The sequence below is a fragment of the Hyperolius riggenbachi genome, chromosome 2 (assembly GCF_040937935.1).
Source record: "Hyperolius riggenbachi isolate aHypRig1 chromosome 2, aHypRig1.pri, whole genome shotgun sequence".
Lineage (NCBI taxonomy): Eukaryota > Metazoa > Chordata > Amphibia > Anura > Hyperoliidae > Hyperolius > Hyperolius riggenbachi.
In genome coordinates, this window is record NC_090647.1 from 444,582,444 (window position 1) to 444,607,186 (window position 24,743).

Sequence of the window (24,743 nt, forward strand, 5' to 3'; positions counted from 1 at the left end):
AATAATAGCTATGAATGGTAGCTCCCACCGTTAACCAGTGTCATCACTCAAATGAAAAGATGTATCTGCACTGCATAGAAAAATCAATACTCATGGACTAAGCACAAAAACATCTGGCTTGACTTGACCTAACCAACATAAAATACACAATGATATTTTAATACAACATTAGAAAATCTAACAGAGAAAAAACAACAGCAATAAAAAGAACAGCAATAAAATGGGGCTATTTATATTTAACACAGTGTATCACATGCTAGGATTCAGTACTGTGCTGAAAAAAAAAACATAAAAAAAAAACTATACCCACTGTCATCAGACACTGCAGATATTAATTTGAGCTGTCAACATTGTTTACTTACTATGAATAATGCAATGCACAAGTAGGTGGCGCTCTTGCGTCTTGAAATTTTTCCATTTTTTTTCCTTGTTTGTTTTTCCCACGTAAGATCTGAAAATTTATGCAAATACTTTAACCACTTGCCGACCGCACGCTTATACCGTGCGTCGGCAAAGTGGCAGCTGCAGGACCAGCGACGCAGTACTGCGTCGCCAGCTGCAGCTTAATTAATCAAGAAGCAGCCGCTCGCGCGAGCGGCTGCTTCTTGTCAAATCACGGCGGGGGGCTCCGTGAATAGCCTGCGGGCCGCCGATGGCGGCTCGCAGGCTAGATGTAAACACAAGCGGAAATAATCCGCTTTGTTTACATTTGTACGGCGCTGCTGCGCAGCAGCGCCGTAAGGCAGATCGGCGATCCCCGGCCAATCAGCGGCCGGGGATCGCCGCCATGTGACAGAAGACAGCCTGTCACTGGCTGCACAGGACGGATAGCGTCCTGTGCAGCCCAGATCTCCGGGGGGAGCAGGTAGGAGAGGGAGGGGGGAGAATGTCGCCGCGGGGGGGGCTTTGAGGTGCCCCCCCCGCAACATGCCAGACAGGAGGAGCGATCAGACCCCCCCTGCACATCATCCCCCTAGTGGGGAAAAAAGGGGGGCGATCTGATCGCTCTGTGTGGCCGCGGATCTGTGCTGGGGGCTGCAGAGCCCACCCAGCACAGATCCAAACAAACAGCGCTGGTCCTTAAGGGGGGGTAAAGGGTGGGTCCTCAAGTGGTTAAAAGGAAAAGCATTGCAATAAACCTAAAGGTGGCCAAACACTGGGCAAGGTTTTTTTTTTATCGATATCCGGCCAATTCAATCATTTGATCAAATCTACTAGAAATTAATACCGCAAATGATTCCCAGTCAATCAATTTTCAGTAGAAATTGATCAATATGGTCAATTATGCTGAAAATGAAGATTTTGCTAGATTGGCGGTGGGCTGTGATCCTGTCGGTAGCGGTGTTTGATTTCAGGAAAAGTGATGTGCAGTGTGCGCAGTGAAGCTTACACTCACCTCCGCGGAAGCACGTCTTCTCCCTGCTGCCAAATGCTCTCTTCTCCTCTCTGTCTCTTCTCTGTGTCACATCACTAGAGGCCAAACATTAAAGGTCTGTAGTGGTTACATAAGGTATGTGCCACAGTGCTCCTATTGTTTGGCCTCAGGACACAGGGTACCAGGGAGAGAAAAGACAGGGAGGAGAGCCCAGTGGTAGAGAGAAGACATGTGCCGTTGGACAGATGAGAGAGGTTAGGAAACCTCCTTAAAGAGGAACTCCAGTGAAAATAATAAAATAAAAAAAGTGCTATGTTTTTACAATAATTATGTATAAATGATTTAGTCAGTGTTTGCCCATTGTAAAATCTTTCCTCTACCTGATTTACATTCTGACATTTATCACATGGTGACATTTTCACTGCTGGCAGGTGATGTCAGTGGAAGGACATGCTGCTTGTTTTTTTTGGCAGTTGGAAACAGCTGTAAACAGCGGTTATTTCCTACAATAAAACAAGGCTCCCACAGTGTGATGTCAGAACCATTGTCCTGACATCACACTGTGGGAGAGGCTTTAACCACAATTTCAGCCATACAGAACCCTCTGATAATCCATTTGTGAAAAGGAAAAGATTTCTAATTGGAAAGGGGATATCAGCGACTGATTGGGATGAAGTTCAATTCTTGGTTACGGTTTCTCTTTAAATTCTATTGTTCTCCCCAATACCCACTACCCACTCCCAATAGCATTTATTTGACTTCCACACCCAATATACAGGGATGGACAAAATAATGGAAACACCTTGAAAATCAACAAAATATATTTTAATATGGTGTGGGTCCACCTTTTGCGGCAATTACAGCCTCAATTCTCTGAGGTATTGATTCATACAAATTGTGAATTTTTTCCAAATCAATTTGACCCCATTCTTCAGTTAAAATGCCCTCCAGTTCTTTTAGAGATGATGGCGGCGGAAATCGACTTCTTACTTGAATTCTAAAAACGACCATAAATGCTCAATAATGTTGAGGTCTGGGGATTGTGGTGGCCAGATGAGATGCTCAACTTCATTAGAATGTTCCTCGTGCCATTCTTTAACAATTCTAGCTGTATGGATTGGGGCATTATCATCTTGAAAGATGGCATTCCCCCTCCGGAAACAGTTCTTGAACCATAGGATTAAAATGCTAAGATGGCGCGAGGTTCGGTCGCCGCGGCCACAGGGCTCCGGCCTTTTTTCTTTTTTTTTACTATAATTTTTTACTATAACTTACTATAATTTCGCACTCCATCCTCCTCCGAGCTCCTCTTCCGGCGGGGTGGTGTTTGGAGGTCAGGGGCACGCAGGTCTTGCTCTGCATACCAGCCTTTGGGTCTCGTTCTGCCTGCCGATGGGTCCATCAGCTGTTTGGGACCCACGTGTTCGTGGTGCAGATCCTGGGAGTCAACTGCTGCAGACGTGGGGGAGCCGGGGCAACATCAGAGCCTACTGCATCGGTTACTTACCGAAGTGCCGAAGGGAGCATCGCCTCTGCAGCCGTGAGGGAGCAGGACACCGAGCCGGCCGAACCACCGCTGCCACTTGCTGGACCTCTGACATCGGCAGCTGCGTGGAGCCCACCATGGCAACACCACACAGGATGCATCTGAGTTGTGTATCAGCACTGGGCTACGCCACTGAGGGCCCTTCGCATCCACGTGGACTGTGATGCTGCTGCCAGGGAGGACAGACGCCGCAGATTAGTGAGCAGGCCACCCCCACAGCTAGGTGACGTCTGAATGCTACATCGTTGTGGCCACTGCAGGCCAGTGTTCCGCCGCCTCTCCGGCCATGCTGTCCTCTCCACTTGGCCAGCAGATGAGAGCCAGTCTCCGCCATGCCTGATCCTGCAGCCACCATCTGTGTGGGCTCTAAGTGCCCGAACGACCACAACGTACTAGGCCAGAAGCCGGAGGCTAAGGTTACGTGCATCCTGGTTGCCAGCCGCAAACCCACCACGGCAGTCAAGTGCCCCCTTATAGCGTCCTCCCAGCATCCCCTGGGTGAGTTTCAGGCCATCCTCGCACCACACGTTGAGAGGACAATATGGGAAAATGCGCATTCAAGCCCTTGAGTAGCCAGGCTAGTCAGCTGGCCAGCCAAGACACCGCTGCAGCCATAGGAGGACTCTTTTTCTCTGCAGCAGCCAAGTGACACAGCCATCCATTCGGGTACTAACCAGCCAGGTTACCCTAAAATCCAAAGGGAGCTCTCTTTCACTGCTCTTTCACTGTTCTTCACCTTCTCTCTCACTTTCTTTCCTTTCCTCTTCACTATCTCTCTTCCTCAGGTAGACTGCGGGGGCATCTGATTCAAAATATCGCTGCAGAAGCGTTTGAGTGCCATAGAAGGCAGCGGATTACCCCCTGGTTCTTCTGGATTCTTCATTTTCTATCCTTTTATCTATGCCTTTATCTGTGCACATGCACGGTGCCTACTGTATGCACTGTACTGTATGTATCCGTATGCACTGTATATCTTCTCTTTTTCTCTCTCTCTCCCCCCCAAGATAGACCAGGGGCATCTGATTCAAAGTATCGCTGCAGAAGCATTTTGAGTGCCATAGACGGCAGCGGATGTTCCCATGGTCCTTCTCTTTTGGGTCCATTTCTTATGGGTTCTCTACCTATGTTTTGCTCTACTCTGTAATTATGCACTGCACCTACTGTATGTATTGCCATATATATGTATGCGTTATATGTATTTACTGTGTACCTACTGTATGCTGCCTGTTCAATTTCTGTACTGTACCACCACCGACCCTGTTGTGCCAAAATCAATTCCGGGTACAACTCACGTTGTACTTGGCGAAATAAATTATTCTGATTCTGATGAACTTGGTCGCCCAAAATTCCTAAAAAGTCTCGGCTGTTCATTCTTCCATGATGGGAAATCATTGGCCCGGCAGATTTCCAAGAAATATCACCCCAGATCATCACAGAACCCCCACCATGTTTTACGGTTGGGAGAAGGCAGTCTGGATGAAATGCTTCTTTCGGCTGTCTCCAAACGTACACTCGGCCGGAGGTCGGAAATAAGGTAAACAATGATTCGTCAGAAAAAAATCACATTTATCCACTGCTCGAGGGACCAATTCTGGTGGTTTCTACATCACTCTAAATGCTGGAAACATTTGTCGTTGAGAGCAGAGGTTTCTAATTGCAGGTCTTCCCTGGAATCCAGATTTGTGCAGCTCCCGACAAACAGTTTTTGTGGAAACTGAGTTCTGTAGGTGTTCATTCAGCTTTGCAGTGATTTTAGGAGCCGCAGTCTTGCGAGCTTTTCTAACAATTCGATTTAGAGTCCGACGGTCTCTCTCTTGGACAACTTGGACTTTCGGCCACAACTGTGCTTTGCTGAGGACGTTTTTCCTTCTCTTTCAAAGGCAGTCCTTACTTTTGAGACAGTACTTCTTGAAATGCCAAGCATTTCGGCAGTTTCTGTTACAGTAGCACCTGCCATATGAGTACCAACAATTTGGCCTCTTTGAAAGTCTGAGAGAGCTGCCATTTTTATAAATTATAACCAGCTTTTGTTTAAATATCTGTAAAAAAACAATTATTTTAATTAAACATATCAAATAACAAAAATAATAAACATTTTTTTTTTTACATATATCAAGTTTTGATTGCTTAAAACATGTTCAAAGATTATGATGCCAAAATGTTAGATGTTTCCATTATTTTGTCCAACCCCTGTATGGACACTGTTTATAGTAAACACTGAGATGGAGCTGTTTACCTGATCTTGCATTTTAAGGATCCTCAAAGTGATGCAATCACTCCAACCCTAACTTTTAAAGAGGACCTAAACTCTTTCACAGGAGAGAAATAAAACACAGAGAAATTCACCCTGTTTGTATTTAGAGATACGGTAACACACGGTCTAATCTCCCCATCTAGAAGTAATGAGTCACTGTAATTTGAGCATGTAATTTGTCATCTTTGTCTGAACTGTGCTGCTGTGTGCTGTTCTGTCAGGCTATATGTACACACGGGAGTTTAACCCTGTATGTGCTCCCAGCAAACCAGGAAGTAACTATACTGCAGCATCTCCGAGGAGCTCTATAAACTGTAACAAGGAAACATTTTCCTGTAAAGGTTATTATGCTGTTTCTTATCTTTTAGAGCAGAGAGGAAGTCATGGGATAGCATCCACTTTCACATTAACCTGTCCCTTAACTCTACCCAACCAGAACACACATAAAAGCAGCACAATTATGTTTTCTGGGAGGTCAAGTTAAAATTCAGCATTGTATTGTTATTGTAAATTGCCATCTTTGTGTCTTAAAATGCTGATGCATACGTTGCTGCCCCCTCTTCTGCAGGATTTACACTAACCCAGACCTGAACCTCACCCCACCAAAACCCTAACACTAACCTGCCCTAACCCCATTGCCTGAATGATTGTCAAAGCATTGCCCTAGACAGAAGAACATGTAAAATATTAAACATGTATGTCTTATTATTAACTGTACTTTGTGGCTCATGGTGTTGTAAATATGATAATAATAATGATTCCATTGAGGTTAATCTAGTTTCCACCTAGACACCAGCAATTATATGCAACAGTCGAATTTCTTCAATAAACAAGCTTTTCTACGCAGACAGTACTAGTCTGGATCTACTTCCTTCATTACATTGCAAAGCATGATACAAGCTGGCAATCTGGAGAACAGTTGGCCCGTCCACAGCGACTCCACTCACTAACAAATATTTTGATTAACAGTGTATCCAGAAGAAATGTCTGAGACACTGACATTAATTTTAGCCTTCCATTCTCTTCATAAGCCCAAAAAACTATCAATGTCTACCAATATTCCAGATACTGGGCACCAAAATTGCTAGTTTTTTCAAAATGGTCAGAATAGAAAATGTATCATGATTGCTATATAGTATCTGCTATCAAATACCGCTTTTGTCCCCTGAATTCACCACAAAAACTCACCCAGACTTATAGTTTATGTGTCATTTCAGTACATATAGCATTACTGCTACTTTAAATAAATGCTGAGTGCTGCCAATAGTTAAAATATCGGTAATGTCAGATTACCAATAAAGTTGCTCGTAATGAGCAAACTACAATTACGTTTAACTACGCGTAATGTTCCGCAATTAAGCGTAGCGGAATTACGTATCTGTGCCCAGCTTTCACCTACGGCTGTCAAATGTAATTACGCATTAAATTACAAAATTACGCGTAAGCGGGAACGTAGTAGTATGCGGATGCTTAAGTCTCTTTGCAAAAAACTGTCCGCAATCCTTAACTGTTTCTATGCGTAAATTCCCATTGACAGTTCATATTTCTGTACGTGTAGATTAATATCAGCAAATGCTCATGCCTATGCGGGATTTCGATCCGTACACGTAAAAATGTACGCGTATAGCACACTCGTAAGTGACTTCACGATGTACATGTGAACTACACGTAACAGCTGAAATTACGCATAGCGGTATATTTTTATGCGTAAATTCGTAAGTGTAATTTACACACTTCGCATTACAATTCTGATGCGTAATTATGTATTACGATGCTTAAAGAGAGCCTGTACTGAGTAAAAATATTTAAAATAAACACATAAGGTAACTTCAAATGAACATTACATGGACTGCTGACATTCAAATCCCTGCACAATCTGGGCCCTGGATACATGAAGGACTTGCTGAAGCTGCACCACACCTCTCACAACCTCAGATCAGCAAGTTCTATAAACTTGGTCACTCCCAGAGTGCACCTCAAAAAATCTGGTGACAGAGCCTTCTGTCATGCTGCCCCTACTCTTTGGAACTCCCTACCACACCCAGTAAAGACAGCACCATCCCTGGAGCTATTCAAATCCAGACTGAAAAGCCACCTGTTTAGCCTGGCATTTCCAGATTTATAAAATTCTTCCTCTGTACCACGATGGTCGGAGCCATGCTTATGCGCTTTGAGTCCCACGGGAGAAAAGCGCTTTACAAATGTTATTTGTTGTTGTTGTTGTTGTAGTTACCTTGCCATCAGTTCCTCTCAGAAGCTCACCATTTTCTTCTGACAATGATCCCTTCCAGTTCTGACAATATTTTGTCAGATCTGAAATGTATCAGTTGCTGTCAGTAAAATATCAGTTGCTGTAAGTCATAGCTGAGAGGAAAACTGATGTACCAGGTAATGTCCATGTTTCCCGATGGCTCAAATGGGTGATGTTACAGTTTACCTGTGTGCTGACCAGAAAGCTGTTATAGGTAATGGCCATTTTCAAAATGAAGGACGGAAAATTCCCTTGATCACAGTGAACAAACAGGACGCGGAACAGGAAAAAGACACTGAGGAGTAGACTACATGGAAGGTAAGTATGACTTGTAAGTATGACTCGTGTACGCTTATTTTGACTTTTAATTTTCAGTTCAGGTTTTCTTTAATGATGTTTGGGTGTAGTTTCTGCTCACCCCTGATTACCAATACTTACTTTCACCTGACACCTATTCTCACACTAACCCTTCTCTCCTAGTTCCTAAAACTAACCTCCCTTCCTGATGCCTAAGGGCCTGAACCCACTAATGCAGGTGTGTGCACTTCTGTCTGCTTTTCAGCATCTGTAACATTGAGGTGTAACTGAAAAGTGGACACAACTGCACTAGTGGGCTCAGGCCTTTACACTAACCCTAACAGTGTCTTACACTGTGCCACCCTCCTATTCCCTTACAAAAACTCACAGTGGCCTAAATGGGCAAATCTGATGTAGCTGATTGGATTAGAAGATGCTATAGAGATGTGTACAATTAGACATATGCAAAGTAACCCCTATGTAATTTGTACCGATAGCTGATCAGCTCCTAATTACTGATTGGCTGTCAACTATCAGGTGCACCATGTGCCACCACTGATTGGGCACTCATTAGTCAGCATTTGCATTGGTGTCTATGATATGCCTGTTGCAAACAACCTGAAGTCACTGAGATAATGATCCTAATGTTTATGTTGCTGAAACAACATCGTCCTGTGTAAAGTCGATTTAAATGTTGTAAGCATGCCAGCATTCTTTAGCAAGGAATAATTTTGCTTAGCAAGCCTAATCTTTATTCACTGTTGTCTGTTAATTATAGCTGTACAATGGGCTAAGCTATCCATGTGAATTTCAATATAATTACTGTTTGATTTTGTTGGTAATCACTAAACAATGGTCATTACATTAATTGTCAGGTTAGAAAATTGGTTGTGTCATTGCGTAAAGCAAAAACTTTTCAGCACATCATGCTTGCACCAATCAACTGTAAAAAGGGAAATTCATTTTTAAGTAATGTGCATGAAGGTTAGGACTTTTAAAGCAAACCTAAAGTAAAAAAAAACGTACGATATAATGAATTGTATGTGTAGTATTGATAAGGATTAGAGCATTAGTAGCAAAGAAAAGATCTCACATTTTTATTTTCCGTTATATGGGGTTTTGTGGACATCTTGTTTGATTGTGGACATCTTGTGGCCAAATAGTAAAACTACATCTACATAAACACAAATGATTACATTGAAAATTAACTGTTTACCTCCCAAACCAAAAATTACCCAAATAAATGTTTTAATGAAAAAAATTACTAGTAAAAAAAAACATAAATAGTTACCTAAGGGTCTGAACTTTTTTAATATGCGTGTGAAGAGGGTATATTACGAAAAAAAAATTAAATTATAAGCTTGTAAATAGTGATGGACGCAAAACTGAAAAAATGCACCTTTATTTCCAAATAAAATATTGGTGCCATACGTTGTGATAGGGACATAATTTAAATGGTGTAATAACTGGGACAAATGGGCAAATAAAATACATAGGTTTTAATAATGGTAGCAAGTATTATTTTAAAGCTATAATGGCCAAAACCTGAGAAATAACAAGTTTTTTTCAATTTTTTCTCAATATTCCTGTGAAAATGCAGTTAGAAATAAATAATTCTTAGCAAAATGTACCACCCAAAGAAAGCCTAATTGGTGGCGAAAAACACAAGATATAGATCAAGTCATTGTGATAAGTTATTGGTGAAGGAATGGGAGGTGAAAATTGCTCGGATGCATAAGGTGAAAAATAGCCGCGGGCTGAAATGGTTAAACTATAAAACAAATCAGAAACAATGACCCTTTTGAACTTTCCTGCTGTAAAACCTTATTGCAAGCTGTCTCTCACTGTCTCTTTGCCGTTTAAGTGCTTCAAAAAACAGGACTGTATTCGACCCAGTGGGTCAAAGAGCTCAGAGAAGCTATAACAAATGAATTTTTTTTAACTCTTCCTGTACTGGAAAACAATATGAGACTTTTTTTCTTTGCTACTAATGTTCTATTTCTTAGCTGTACTACACAAACAATTCATTATATCATAAGTTTATTTTCGCTTCAGGTTAAATTGAGGTCACAACCGGTTACAGAAATTTTTTAAAACACAGCTGTAATAAAACCAGTGCTGTGAATGATGCACATGGTGCATAAACATCTGTAGGGGTGATTAATGAAGACAGGTGCAAAAGAAGAAAATGGAGTAATAATAGGGAAGCTACCAAAGGCAACCAACCAGCTTTTAGATGCTAAAAAAGGCAACAGTGAATACTTGCTATCGGCAACTGCTTTATTTTGTTCCAGGTTTTTTTTTTTTTGTTATTTGCGTGTGTGCTCGTCTTTTACAATCAACCTTACTGAGCCATGGCAGCTGGAAATCAACCTCCTTGCCTATTTACCTCAAGAATAAGTAGAGATTAAGTGTTATAATCCAGTCAATACTACTAATTAATGGACATTAAATGACTAAGGCCTTGTTCACATTGGGTGCTTTCAGATACTTATGTAAGCGCATGGTATAAAACGCAGGTCTGGCCTGCGCAGTTCAGTCTTGATGACGTCGGCAAGACCATGTGACCTGCACGGTGGAGCGCACAAGAAGCTGACCCAGAAACCGACCTGGCGAGGTCGGCTTCTGCAGCGGAAGACACCGGGAGCCACCAAAGTGCGGCAAGGGCTCAGGACAGCTGCTAGGGGCTGGAGGAAGCCCCAGGTAAGTGGATTTTGATTTTTTTAAACTGCCTGGACGTATCCTTTAATTAAAAAAAACACACGTACACAAGCGCTCAAGGACCAATTAGCAGAATAAATGCTTTACAACATGATAGAGGATGTAAGAAAAAACAGGAACTGAATATACACCAGTCCAAAGGACGATGGAGCGCTCTCCTACTACTGTAATAGCTAACAAACAGATAAGAAATATGTAATCAAGCGCTCAAATCCATTCCTGTGTGAATAAGATTCAGTATGCTTCAAAGTGTCCCATAAACTCTCATGGTGGTAATGCATAGGATAAGTCCATCTCACAAAGATTAGTAATGCAGCAGACCCTCCCCTAATATGGAGAGACTCACCGGATGCAGCGGCCAAAACAGGGCCCGACTTCACGTTAGGGGTATAGGCCACCCCTCAGCCTCTCCGGCAACTCAGTTGGGCTGGACGCCCTCCACATTCACCACATTACAGTTGTGGCGACATGAGTATTCTTGGGATTTGTTGATATGACTTCATTTTCTGGGAAAGCTCTAGCTGCTTGTATTTACTGGCAGGAAATGAGTGGATAGTCCTTTGCTTCAGAAGGTAGTGAGGCAAACATGTTGAGTCTCTCCATATTGGGGGAGGGTCTGCTGCATTACTAATATCTGTGAGATGGAATAATCCTATGCATTACCTCCATGAGAGTTTATGGGACACTTTGAAGCATACTGAATCTTATTGACACAGGAATGGATTTGAACGCTTGATTACATATTACTTATCTGTATGCTTTAATTATGGGTAACAAAAACCCATCTCCAAAGCTCATTTTTATGCGATTCTATGCAATAAAAAAGAGCTCCCATTCACTTGCATTGCTGTGTGCTTCACTGCACAAGGCACATAAATGCCTGCAACACCACGTTTTTTTAAATGTACAGTACAAAGTGCATTGATGTGAACATGGTATATAAGAATCAATGTAACAAGCTGTACCTAGCAAAGCGCACAGCACAATGCACTGTGACTAGCGTACAGCAATGTCCCTAGTGTGAATGAGGCCTAACTGTAGCAATAGGAACCCCACACTTTTGGAGCTTTAATATAACATTAAACCTGAAAATGAATCAAGGCATTAGAAAAAATAAACATGTAAAATATCTGAAACACGCACTCCGGAAAGGTGGACATAACATAAAAGTACATGAACCTACACTGCATGTCGTAAGTACTGTATATATATATGCCACACTACCTTTTCCCATAGTGCAGTGCCACAGGCAAGCGTGCCACAGTGTCACATATCAAGACATAGACATAAAAATGGGAAAGAAACACCAAAAATACATAATAACAAAGCAAGCACAACAGGCAAATTACAATGGTGTGCAGATACCATATCACTAATGAGGCAGATATAATTGACATGCAGATAATACTAATGAAAAAAACCAGATACTCTCACAGTCAAAGAATAAACGTGACAAGCATGTGGCAGGTAGTAGAGTAATTGACATCCAGATAGTGATTGGTAGATTCTGCTGGTAAGTAAGTAGTGATTATTAAATTCTAGTGGTGGACAGGAAGGGTCTCAAGTTACAGTGGGTGATAATTATAAATAACAACGGGTACAAGGTAACAGTGGGTGCTAAGTAACACTTGGGCGCCAGGTATTTTAAGATGCCAAGTAACTTTTTAAGAAGCAATGGATGGCAAGTATCTATGGATGACAGGCAGCCAAGTTATTCTATAGAAAATGTCAGTGGGTTCCAAGATGTTGCGTGTGCTAAATAACAACATGCAGCATGCATGTGTGTTGCGTGCTAGATACCAACATGCATCAAGAGCTCAAAAGCACTATGTGCCAAGCTACATAATTTGCCAAGTTGCAGTGGGTGCTAAACAATGTTGAAGTGGCTGCTAAGTTGCAGTGCAATGGGAGCCAAGTAGACCCGAATGCCATAGTGTATGTGTAAGGATCCCTAGGTTTGCCTCTGTCTGCGGTTCTGATATGACAATATGATTGATCCCACCTGCACTCTGTCTTAACCTGCTTTCTAGCTGTGTGTGTGCATGTGAGTGCCGGACCACCTGGAAGGTGAATGCTTTATTGAGGGAGCATTTAGGTATTGGATTTCCCAGAAGCCTCTGCTGTTGTATTGGCAGGCCTGCCTTGCTTTGCCGACAGCTGAGTACTTTGATCCTAGATACTGTTTTGCATTGTCTTGCTTTGTTTGAGCCTGGAAGAATGCATCTTGGTTGCATGCATTCTGAATTCTGATTGTCCTGTCTTTACCGGAACCTGTATCTTGGTTGCAGGTTGTCTGAACCCTGTGTCGGGCCTAGATTTGTCTTGCCTGGAATCTGTGTCCTGTATATCCTGTTGCACAAATCTTCTGAATCCTGCATCTCCTGTTCTGTGAATTATATGAGTCTTGCAAATCCTGTTGCATGAGTTATGCAAATCTGGAACATTGAACATCCTGTGCTGAATCCTGTTCCTAGATATCTAGTCTGCAATCACTTTACTATTCAAGGAATCTGCATTAAACTGCATTTACATCTGCATTTTTATTGGATGTCCTGTTTATATTCATTTTAATAAATAAATGGCACCATAGAATCTATCCTGGTTTTCTGCACATTGGGAGTATCTGCTGTGCACGGGTCGGCTAATTGTGACAGTATGATAAGTTGAATTGAGGTTAAATAAATTTGCAGTGAGTGCTAAAAAAATATTTGGGTACCATGTTAAAATTTGTAGTATGTAAATTTGAGTGCCAAGTTGCAAAGGGTGCTAAGTACCTGTGGGTGCTACATTGCAATGTGTGCTAAATACAGTACATTCTGGAGCCAAGCTGCAGTGGGTGCTATGTAAATTTGGATGACATTGCAAAGGCTGCTAAATACATTTTGGCCAAGTTGTAGTAGATACTAAGTACTTTTTTAGTGCTATGGTGCAGTGGGCGCTAAGGGCATTTGGGTTCTAAATTGAAGGGGGTGCTAATTACATTGTGGAACCAAATTGCAGTGGGTGTCATATAGAGAGGGGTGTCTATTAGGACTGGTTGTACTTAGGTCATTTCCAGCCGGGCAGTGCAATGGACAGGACAGGAGACCCTGTGCAGCAGCAGCAGCTAAACTACATTACCCTTGTGCTGCAATTGTGTTTTGCACTTGTTCTGGATGCTAGTAACAGAAGCACAAATACACAGCAAATGCAGCAGGCAAGACTTTTGTGATCAGGCAAAATTGGACTGCAATCAGATCGTGCCAGTGTAAAGGGGTTCTCATGATTTCAATTGTTTTGCCGATGTCCTTGTGTTTTGTGATTCAAAAACAATAGGAAATGGAAAGCAAAATGCAGTAGATAGCATATAGTAAAAAACAGCCCTTAGGGAAGAATAGTCAGTCTAGTTGCATTCTAATGCGGCAGGCAGCTCTTTTTCCTCAATACTCCTGAGAGGCATTGTCCAATTCCCTAAGCTAGGGAAAGGACTTTGCCCAGCCTATTTTTAATTCATCTTCAGAAAGGAGAAATGGAAGAATGTGGAGCTTTCAGTGCTGTTTTATCAACCATCTAAAAAACAAGACTGGTATGAAAGATTCAAAGTATACCCTTATCAGCTACCTAAAATAACCTCCTCGAAGGAAACCTAAGATCGTGGAATAAATAGATTGTATGCTTATCCGGGGCCTCCTCCAGCCCCATGAGCATGGATGTGTCCCTCGTCGTCCTACTGGGTGCCTCTTTTCAGCTGCAATCAGTCCTGGAAATCCCACTCAGTAGCGCCAGTGGGCTCTTCTCCGCCTGCCGTGACTGGTCAGGATTACCGGGACAAATTGTGGCTGAATGGAGGCACTTGAGAGGACAGTGAGGGACACATCTGTGCTCATGGGGCTGGAAGAAGCCCCAGGTCAGTATAAAATATTTTTATACCGCGATCTCAGGTACACTTTAAAATGGGGTAGGTCTGCCTTGTGCCACCAAAGCAGCTCTATCCAGTCAAGGCATGGACTTCACAGAGCCTCTGAAGGTGTCTTGTGGTATCTGCCATTAGCAACAAGTTATGCAATCCTGTAGTGAGATAAAGCCTGTGCCAGTGTTATTCTTTAAGCACATCACAAACACCCTGAATTGGATTAAGATCTGAGGAATTTGAAAGGCAAAGAAAACATGATTAATTATACCTGGCCTTCTTTTTCTATTGCTCCACAAAACATATGAGCGCAATTAAGGCATTTTTGATGGTGAAAAGGATTCATTACAGCTACTCTAACTGATTGGAGGCAATGGCTTGATTCACTAAACCGTGAAAACTCAAATATTACACCTTATGAAAAGATATCACACCTTATCAAAGATATCACACCTTATCAAAGTTAACACACCTGATCAGAGTATCATAGCAAGCACTACAAACGTATGCCTGCTAATTGGCAATGGCACTCGTCTTGCCCTAAGCCCCTGCGGGTTTATAGTGCCCGATATGCTACTCTGATAAGGCATGTTAACTTTGATAAGGTGTGATATCTTTGATAAGGTTTGATATCTTTTCATAAGGTGAGATATCTTTTCATAAGGTGTGATATTTGAGTTATCACGGTTTAGTGAATCAATCCCTATGTGTGATGCACTGTGTCTTAAGTTGGCACCAATGATCATTCGACCTTCTTTTGATCCGCTGTTTTGGGGATGCTTGCCCTGCTGTCTAGCCATCCCAAATAATCCCTTGTCAAAGTCACACAGATCCTTCTACTTGCTTATTTTCCTAAGTTCCAACACATCACCTTCAAAGGACACCAAAAGTGAGATGGATATGTAGGCTGCCATAGGTATTTTGTTTAACAATACCAGTTGCCTGGCATCCTGCTGATCTTTCTGGCTTCAGTAGTGTCTGAATCACACACCTGAAACAAGCATGCAGCTAATCCAGTAAGACTTAATTCAGCAAATTCTGACCTCCATGCTTGTCAAACATATTAGAAGCAGCAGATCAGCAGGACTTCCAAGTAATTTGCATTATTTGAAAGCAATTAAATAAATATGTCAGTCTCCATATCCTTCACAGTTCAGGTGTGCTTTGAAGGGAACCTGAACTGCATAAAATGATTTAAAATAAATGCATGAAGTACCTGTAAATGAATATTACATACTTACCCATAAAGTACCTGCAAATGAATATTACATACTTACCTCTCTATCAGTTCTTCTCAGAAGCTCACTATTTTTTTCTAACAATGACTCCTTTCATTTCTGACTAGATTTAGTCAGAACTGGAAGACTAGGGCCCTTTTGCACTATATTGGTAGCTGTCAGTCATAACTAAAAGGACAACTGATGTGAAAGGTAATGTCCATGTTTCTCTATGGCTCAAGTGGGTGATATTACAGTTTAACGTAATGCTGACCCAGAAGCTTTTATGGGGTCATCGCCATTTCTAAAACAGAGGACAGAGAATTCCATTGCTCACAGTCACAAACTTTCATCCATCACAAACAGGACGCAGGAGAGGATAAAGCAAAACATGACATTTGGGCGCAATCGGTACTATAGAACAAAAGGTGCTACTACCATAGGACAAAATGATAAAAGCTGTGATTAGTGGCAGTGCAGGGAAATTTGGGAGGCCAGAGGCCATGACTAGCTGCAATAGGCATCAGAGGCCATGAACAGCTGCAATCAAGAGACATTTGCATTCCAAAGGCTACCGATTAAATAGCAGTTGCTGGGGCTATCTGCTATGCAAATTGTGGCTATAAATATTCACTGTCACTTTTTTGCCACTAATCGAAGCTTGGATGTGGGTGTAAGGGTTAGGCACCACTAGGGGGGTGGGGGGAGTGAGTGGAGGGTGGTTAAGGGTTAGGCACCATCAGGGAAATATTAACCTCTTGACGACCAGCTAACGCTGATTGGCGTAAACTGGTCGTCTGCGGGTTACCATGGAAACGGCCGCTCGATCGAGCGGCCTTTCCATGTCAGTTCACGGAGGGTGTCTCCGTGAACAGCCGGAGAGCCGCCGATGGCGGCTCGCCGGCAAAATGTAAACAGGCGGGGAAGAAATCCCCGCTGTTTACATCATACGGCGCTGCTGCGCAGCAGCGCCGTAAGGCAGATCGGCGATCCCCGGCCTCTAATTGGCCGGGGATCGCCGGCATATGATAGGCTGAAGCCTATCCTTCAATGCGCAGGACGGAAATCCGTCCTGCGCAGCACACAGGGGAAGGGAGAGGGAGGGAGCTGGCGAGAGGGCGGAAAGCGCTGCGGAGGGGGGCTTTGAAGAGCCCCCCCCCCCGCTAAGCAACTGCAGCCGGCGGCGATCAGACCCCCCCAGCAGGACATCCCCCTAGTGGGGAAAAAAGGGGGGTAGTCTGATCGCCCTGCTGCACTCCTGATCGGTGCTGCGGGCTGTAGAGCCCACGCAGCACTGATCAGTGTAAAATCCCCTGGTCGGCAAGTGGTTAAGGGTTAAATTCCACGGAGAAGAAGGGGGTTTAAGGATTAGGCCCCTTTTACACTTAATAAGTTGCTCTCAGTTATAACTGAAAGAATATTAATTTTCAAAGTAACGCCCATGTTTATTTATGGCACAGTTCACACTTAACGCATTTTGACTAAAATCTTCTTCCCAATGTACTGCTATGGAAAAACCGCGTACCAACGCGCACAAATGCGTACTAACGCATACTAACGCACACTAACGCATACCAACTGATTAAGTGTAAACGGGGCCTTAGGCATCGGTAGAAGGAGGTTTCTTTGTTAGAGTAGGGTTAGATTAGGTCATAGTTAAATTTTGGTGAGGAAGGATTACCATTTATTTTACTATCATAAATAAGTAGTAGAGTATCGGTAATAAAATCAATATTCCACTAGTGGCAAACCCCTGCTCCCTTTTTTCCAGTTACCTTTTTTACATGTACACAGAGAAAGAGGTTGATGAGTAGATTACACGGGAGCTAAGTATCACTCTATGTACTGTACATTTATTTTTTTAGTGCAGGTTTGCTTTAAGAACTGACTGTGGTGCTACTATAACAAGTTAATCAATGCAACTCACTTCACATAGTCAGTCAGTGGTTTATATACTATGGCTGATTGGTGTGATGTCAGGTGGTGAGACATTTTCTACATACTGCAGTATGTAATTCAGTTGTGTAATTCCACCCTGGTCACATCGTCCCTGTAGACACTGTCCATGGTGCTGATGTAGACACTGTCCATGGTGCTGATGTAGACACTGTCTATGGTGCTGATGGAGACACTGTCCATGGTGCTGATGTGGATGCTGTCCATGGTGCTGCACTGCAGGAGCCAAGCATAGAGCTTTCTATGTAATAATAAACACTTTGGTTTCAGCTGCTGCTGAAGCAGACAAGTGTGATTTTGGCAAAACTCAAGAGGCAAATTTGCCATGACATGTATAAAGAACACTCGAGCAATCTTAGAGGGTTACCAGACCAACCAAGGAGAATCAGTGATACAATCAACAGCTGAATTAAACCTGATTGGTTGCTGCAGGCAACTGTTCCATTAATCAACCCTGTAGTGCCTTCATCGGCGCTCAGAGCCTGACTCCAGCATTTCAGTCTTCAGTGTGGACGTGCTGGATTAGCTCTCAGGCCACATGAGGAATATGAGTCATCCAGCTAGCCTGTCTATAAGTAGCCAGCTTAACGTTAGCACGTTTATTCCACTGTATAATATATATTAGTGCTAGGAGGTGTCAGCTGCAATATAATGGGAAAGTCAAGGCGGCGTGTCATTTTAAAATAGCGATGCTTTCTGCACATTACCAATGCTGGAGTCACCATTAGAAGTCAGGAACCATTAAATCAGCCTCTTGAATTTCCCACATGACCTGTTTTTACCCATGCATCAGCGATTCCATAGCATGCCTTCCAGAGACTGAAGATTCCTTGGGTTAAACAGACCGTTCTTTTAATTAGCAACACCTTGCTTGGCACGAGCACTGAGGCTTTCAGCACCTTAGCAGCGTCACACAGCAACGCTAGGAATCTAGGATAGTGTTCTCTGCATATTTTCACATGGGGCTCTGCAAATACAAAGTCTGACGTTGGCGAGGGGGTTTGGCTCTAATAGCCTTCGGGGGTCCCCTCCGTCCTTCATTCTGCTGTCATTTATATAAAAGCCAGCCAGGGCTGGAGTGAAAACTATTCATGGAGTGAAGATGCTCAGCCTCTTCATCTCCATCCTCTCTATTCAAGATGCTGGTTCAGATTCAGCATTAAAAGCCTGTTGCTAATCTCACTGCCTGGCAGCAGGATTGAAGACAAAAGACAGACCAGCACAGTTCTAGCTGCTGCTAAAGAGAGATCTCCGCGTTACCTATAAAATAGCACAGCCTGTCTCTGGTATACCGGTATTGCCAGCTATTGAGCTGATGATCTGTTGCTTCCTGACACCAGGATTACTTAATATTAAGGGAGCGAAAGAATGGGGGGGGGGGGGGGGGGAACGGTGGGAGTGCAGTAACCCATAGCAACCACAATAAACAGTCTAGCAACTTGAAGCAATTACGATAATGGTAATTGGCTACTATGGGTTATAATATTTCGCCCCTGGTTCTATAAACACGCCTATCAGTGTGTTTCTCGTTCTGTGGCTGGCTGATCGTTCCTTCAATGGTCAGAGAAGCTCTTGTTGCATTTACCTTTCCCACTTTCCTTATGTTAATCGCTGAGAAATTGGGGGGATCTCTCTCCCTTGCAGTAGGCTGATCACATCACAGCCATGAAGCACTGGCTAATGAAGCGCAGCCACCAGGCAGACTGCTAACATGATTTTAACCACCCATGGCACGTTCGTTTGCGTGTGTTTGCCATTTCCTATATATTAAGGGCTGTAAAACACAATTCATTCTGGCATTCGTGAATCAGCATGAGCAGCGCCTGGAAGGGAGGATGTAAGGAGGGGGGGGGGGGGGGGGGTGTGTGCAAGGTGAATGAGAGGGGGGGGGTTATATGCCAGTGCTCAAAGTATTTCATGGTGATTTATGCCTCTCTCCTTGTATTTATCTCTCTGTAGAAGGAGGGACAGCCCTGTGGCAGTTGATTCAGGAAGGAGTGGCTGGAGAGAAGGGGGAGGATAGGGATGCGCGTTATAGATCATGCTGCAATCTAAGACAGCTTTTGATGTATGAGGCTTCTGTCTTTTATGATTCTGGATTGCCTTCACTTCTTATTAAGACGTTTGTCTCGTGGAAGCTCCCCATTGTTAACCTGTAAGTTTGCAAGTTGCTCTGAGTCTAGCCGTTCCATTCTCCAAAAAAGGCTTGAGTGGGGCTGTGGGTGGCCAGGTTTGGTCCATGCCCCTGCATCTGACAGTCATCGCTATGTGAGCACTGAATTTCCTCTTCTCTTATTTCAGACATGATCATGCGTATGACTGCTGAATTACAGCCTGGGAGAAGCTCACTCCAGCAGCACTCTGATCAGTGGGGATTGCAGCTGCCTTCAGAGAGCAGCAGAGAGATTTGGGGAGAGCCTGGATGCGAGGCTATGTGTTGCAGTCTTCTCCAGTGATGTGTTGACGGTCTAAAGAATCGCCTGAGACTAATGAAATACACAAAACTGTATCTATGCGATGATCTGCCTTCCACAATAACCATGGGATTTGACAACTGCCGTCTGTGGCTAAGACCTCATCAAAGTGGTGTTAGGAATCTAAAACAAGGCTCTGTGGAAGAAGAAGACCGCAACTTTTGAATACAGATCAACAGATCACCTTTATCGGACTAGTGCCGTTTTGGGATCATCATGCCATTGGATTTCTACCTCCTATCATAGAGGACGCAGCAATGGGACTTACCTAAAACGATTTTCTACTTTTTTTTTTTTTTAGATCAGACCAAGACTGTCTGTTTGCCCCCCTCAGCTGCCTTGCCCATCCTTCTGCTTATATTCACGATGGTCAAGTAAGTAGCATGCTTTGCCCGATGATCTCAATCATGGTTAATGCCCAGGAATTGAGGACTGGCTTTCTTCATAGCCTGAAGATTTCCAGACGACCTGTCCTCGTTGCAAGCAATTAAAAGTCCATCCATCTTGAGAGTAAATCCAGCAGTGGATGTGACTATTCAAACACAACTTCCCATCGTGTTTCAGAATAGCTGATGAGTTTCTATAGATTAGTGAGCGTCACAGCTTTCCAAAACTCATGTAGCACACATTTGTGAGACAAATGCAGGATCACTATGATATGATTAACCAAACTACAATACTTTGCACAGATATTTTGCCTTAGTGAGAAATACGAGTATTTTTGTTCCTCTACTGCAAAGCTCTGGATGGTCCATGCGAATATTGGAAGTTATCGGAGAGCAGCGCTGTTAAAATATAATACAATCAGTATTCTAAAGCATTTATCTTTTGGCAAGGAGAATCTCCGCATGTTCCTGATCCCTGATGGTCCTGGCCAGGCTCTGGGAGAGCCTCAGATCTCAGCCTGTGACTCTCCCCCTCCTTAGCTCCCGCTGCACTAGGATGTTGCGGAAGGTTCTGCACAGGGGGCTGAGAACGTGCTTTTCAAGACTTGGGTTTTTTATCGCCAGCCATCCGGTGTTTTTTGTGTCAGCTCCAGTGTTGATTTCTATTTTGCTGGGAGCCAGCTTCAGCAGGTATAAGGTGGAAGAGAACATCGAATATCTGCTAGCTCCTAAACACAGCTTGGCTAAGATAGAGAGGAACCTGGTGGATAGTCTATTCCCAGTCAACCGTTCCAAGCACCGTCTATATTCTGATCTCCAGACACCTGGGAGGTACGGCAGAGTGATCATAACATCATCTAGGAGAGCAAACATGTTGGATCAACATCACACGGATCTCATTCTGAAGGTAATTATGCAGCATAGCTTGCATTCTCAAACCACCTGTTAGCAATGCTACTTAGCATATCAATATTATTCACCACAGAGGAGTGAGAGCATGGTAAATGAGCTGTCTGTCATTCCTAAAAAGGAACCATTTACACGTAGGTGGAAACAGGAAGGTTCATAAATTCTATAAACATATGTTCAAAATATATGGTGTGTACTAGTAGCACATAACCCATGGTTATTCAATAGCAGTTGGAATAGTCAAGTTTGCCTGTAAGAAGTATTCAGTAATGGATTTTTGACCTATCAGTATTAAGCCTTGACTGTGAGAAGCATTCACCAATGACAGACAGCAGTTTTTCATAGTCCAATGTATCTGTTTATGGCAGACTGTAAAGTCCCTTGGCCAAACCCCATAGAGTAACAATGGTCATCCGGGTTGGAATTAACTCAGTCACTTTTGTTTTCACCATGTGATGCCAGCACCAGACTGTTTTGTCTCTAACCTCCCTCCCTGTATCAAAGGACCTAAACCCACTTTGCACCCAAATGCTGCAGCTCTGAATATGTTTGCAGTTGGTTGAGAACATTTTGAACTTTTTTTAATGCCAGTAATAACAGTAGAATGATCATGCTGAGGTGCTATGATAGTTCAAAAGTAATGAAAGCTGTAATATGATTGGTTGGTATGGATACTCCAATTTGTATACCATCCCCACTATTTTAACTGCTTTATTAAAGAATCAGTCTACCCAAAACTTTATTCAGTCTTGGAATGTTCTACAAGGCTGCATTGCTCACAGCTTCTCATATATTTTGGGTAACCAAGGTGGACCCCCATCTGTGATCCAGAGTTTCTCTGAATTCAAATAATGCAGGAAGTGGACTAAAACAGGAAATGTGATGTTCCATGATGATGAGGGATAAAAATGGGCATCCCAGAATGGAAACACTTTCATTTCTTTGGTGGTGTGATGTATTCTATTTGCTTTGCAACTAAATCAGCCTTGGGGGAAACAACACATGTACAAATTGTGTTTTTATTGTACGTGTTTATTTTTATTGCAGTATTTTAAGGGGAAACCTGGGGTTCACAGTGTAAGTCCTGCAAAGGCTATAAAGAATGCGACTGTGTTCAAAAAATTGGGTGAAAACAACCTTTTAGGAGCCTATTTAGAAGCCTAGTTATCAGCTTGATAAGGGGGGCCTGAGCTAACTAATGCCTTAGTGTCCACTTTTCAGTTACACATCAATGTTATAGATGCTAAAAAAGTGGAAAGAAGCAGACACAACTGCATTAGTGGGCTCAGGCCCTTACAGTGCCTTTTTTCCCTAAAGAATGAATTACAGTGTGCAAATCATAAAAACAAACAGTTATAAGCTGATTGCTACTTTATAGATAATCAAATAATGCTTTCCTCTTTGAATGGCGGGGATGCTATGGGCTGTAATAGAGAACAGAGTGTTTAATTCAAACTATCAGTTCACCAGTTTGCTTAAAGCCTTAAAAACAGGTGTATGGACTGCAATATGAAGGTCCATATACACACTGGCTTCAACTTGGTCAAGGTGGCCACTAGAGACTTCCTCTACCTAGAATCCTGTGAATGCATTGGGAAAGGTCGGAGGCTCCAATACATAGATATGGGATACGGCCTGCTGGATACTCTTGAACAAGTGTTGCCCAACTGTATTGCTTTCCCTCCTTGTACCTGCATCTCCGGATCAGTTCATTTTGGTGCGCGGCTCTGAGAGCCGAGCACCGAAGCTGTCATTCGGCTCTCCCCGTGCCGAACTGAGCGGCGCCGTCATAATATGTACCCTGCATCTCTATTATGCTCCATCTGTTGTACCCCTCCACCCCCTTCTATACTAACAGACTTAGGGCTCAGACTGTTGCCCAAAGGATCGATTCCCTATCCCTGCCTGCTGACAGTAATGACAAGTGTATACCTAACTTAAGTTTATGGGCCTTGTGCCACTACTTTGTCTATTGAGAAACAATGATCATGGCTGATGATCCATTACCCCAACCAAGTTAGTGGAGCTACAGATCAGCAGTTCAGGATAATTATGGTATGATAATCAAAGCAATGATCACCACCACAAACGCATAGGTTAAAATTGCCTTTTTCCTCGTTATATATTGGCCCATTAGAAACAGTTGTCATGTGTCTGCTTATATCTAAATATCTGGTTGTAGGGAAGTGTATGGTGTAGAATGTCGGGGATTAACTGCTTTCATTGGACATCTCCCGAAATGTTTATTAGACCCACCCAGGAGGTGGAAGCTGGGATTACCAAATCACAGATTCTAGCAAATAATCCAGCTAGCCAGCAACTGTATTAAGTGTTACATGATCTGCTAGCTCCAACAAACCCCTTCCCCCAGCATGTGTGGGCAGTTTGTCCATCACTAGACACTATCACGTGACTGTACTGCTTTCAGTGTTGGAAATTTGGAGCGTGTCTTCTTCTGAGTCTGACCACTGCTTTCAAGGAGAAAAAATAATTAATTACACGTTATTTGACTGGCGTTACACTTTAAGAAAAGTAGTGGTTGATTTTTGAACCATTTGAGTTGAGTACTAAATTTAAAATTTGAAACATAACTATTTTATGTTGAGCTTTTACCAGCTGCTGTTTTAGGATGAGATCAGATGAGTATTTTCAGTGCTGTGTCTGATTATTTATGTAATGAGCATCCTCTATGGCATTTAAACAATGTAACTTAGGAATGTTACATGTTTCAGGGCAAAGTCAATATGTATTCATTCCCAATGTTGCTACAGCATTTCACAGCAGCTCAAGAGATGCTGTAGAAAGATCCTGCTTGCATCCTCTTTGAAAAAAAAATCAGTCGCATTGGCGGTTTCATTGTGTTGCTAGGTAACACATTAGTTTAAGAAAAAAGCGTCAGTGTTGATGTGGCAGTGGAAGGGCCTGTTTGACAGTGCTTTCAAGCCTATTTACTAGAAGAAACAATGGCAGGAACATATTGTGGTTTGCAGGTAAATTGCTGCAGGAAAGTCTTTCTCCTTATATGTTTAACTCCCACTCTCTAGTCAAGTTTTTATTAGTCATACAGTATACTAAAAGATCAAAACATTGCGGCATGTGTGTATGGGTGTATGCATGCATATGCATGTGTGTTCACAGTCTCTATATTTAGCGCAACACACTTCTGTGCAGCCTATCACTGCACTATGTTGTTAAATGTCCCATTTATCTTGATTGCTGGTTCTTATAGTTCACCACCACACCAAGCAATTGGAATAAGACTCACCCTCTACTTAGACCACCATAGGTGTAAGTGATGCCTTGGGGTTATTCCCGGGTCACCCCCGACCTCTGCGAGCTTAAGATCACCTTTCTGCCTTCTTTCCACCTTTATTTGTGGGTCTTTTTTACCTCCAAATAAAAACTGCTCATAGCATGATACCGTTTTTAAAAAAGAATACTCTAAAATTTATTGCACTTACAATCTCC

General features: G+C 42.8%; 1 protein-coding gene across 2 annotated transcripts in view; it reads left to right on the forward strand.

The window, feature by feature from the left end:
• Positions 1 to 19,532: 19,532 nt before the first annotated feature.
• The window catches only part of PTCHD1 (patched domain containing 1), a 264,954-nt gene continuing 259,743 nt past the window's right edge, over positions 19,533 to 24,743 (forward strand). Inside the window, exons 1-2 of one of the 2 annotated variants that reach the window (XM_068270023.1) lie at positions 19,533 to 19,661; positions 19,808 to 21,273. In XM_068270023.1, coding sequence (XP_068126124.1) covers positions 20,845 to 21,273 — 429 coding nt within the window. In that variant the 5' untranslated portion in view covers positions 19,533 to 19,661; positions 19,808 to 20,844. Of the gene's footprint in view, positions 21,274 to 24,743 lie in introns of both variants that reach the window. The other variant, XM_068270022.1, reaches the window with a different exon arrangement.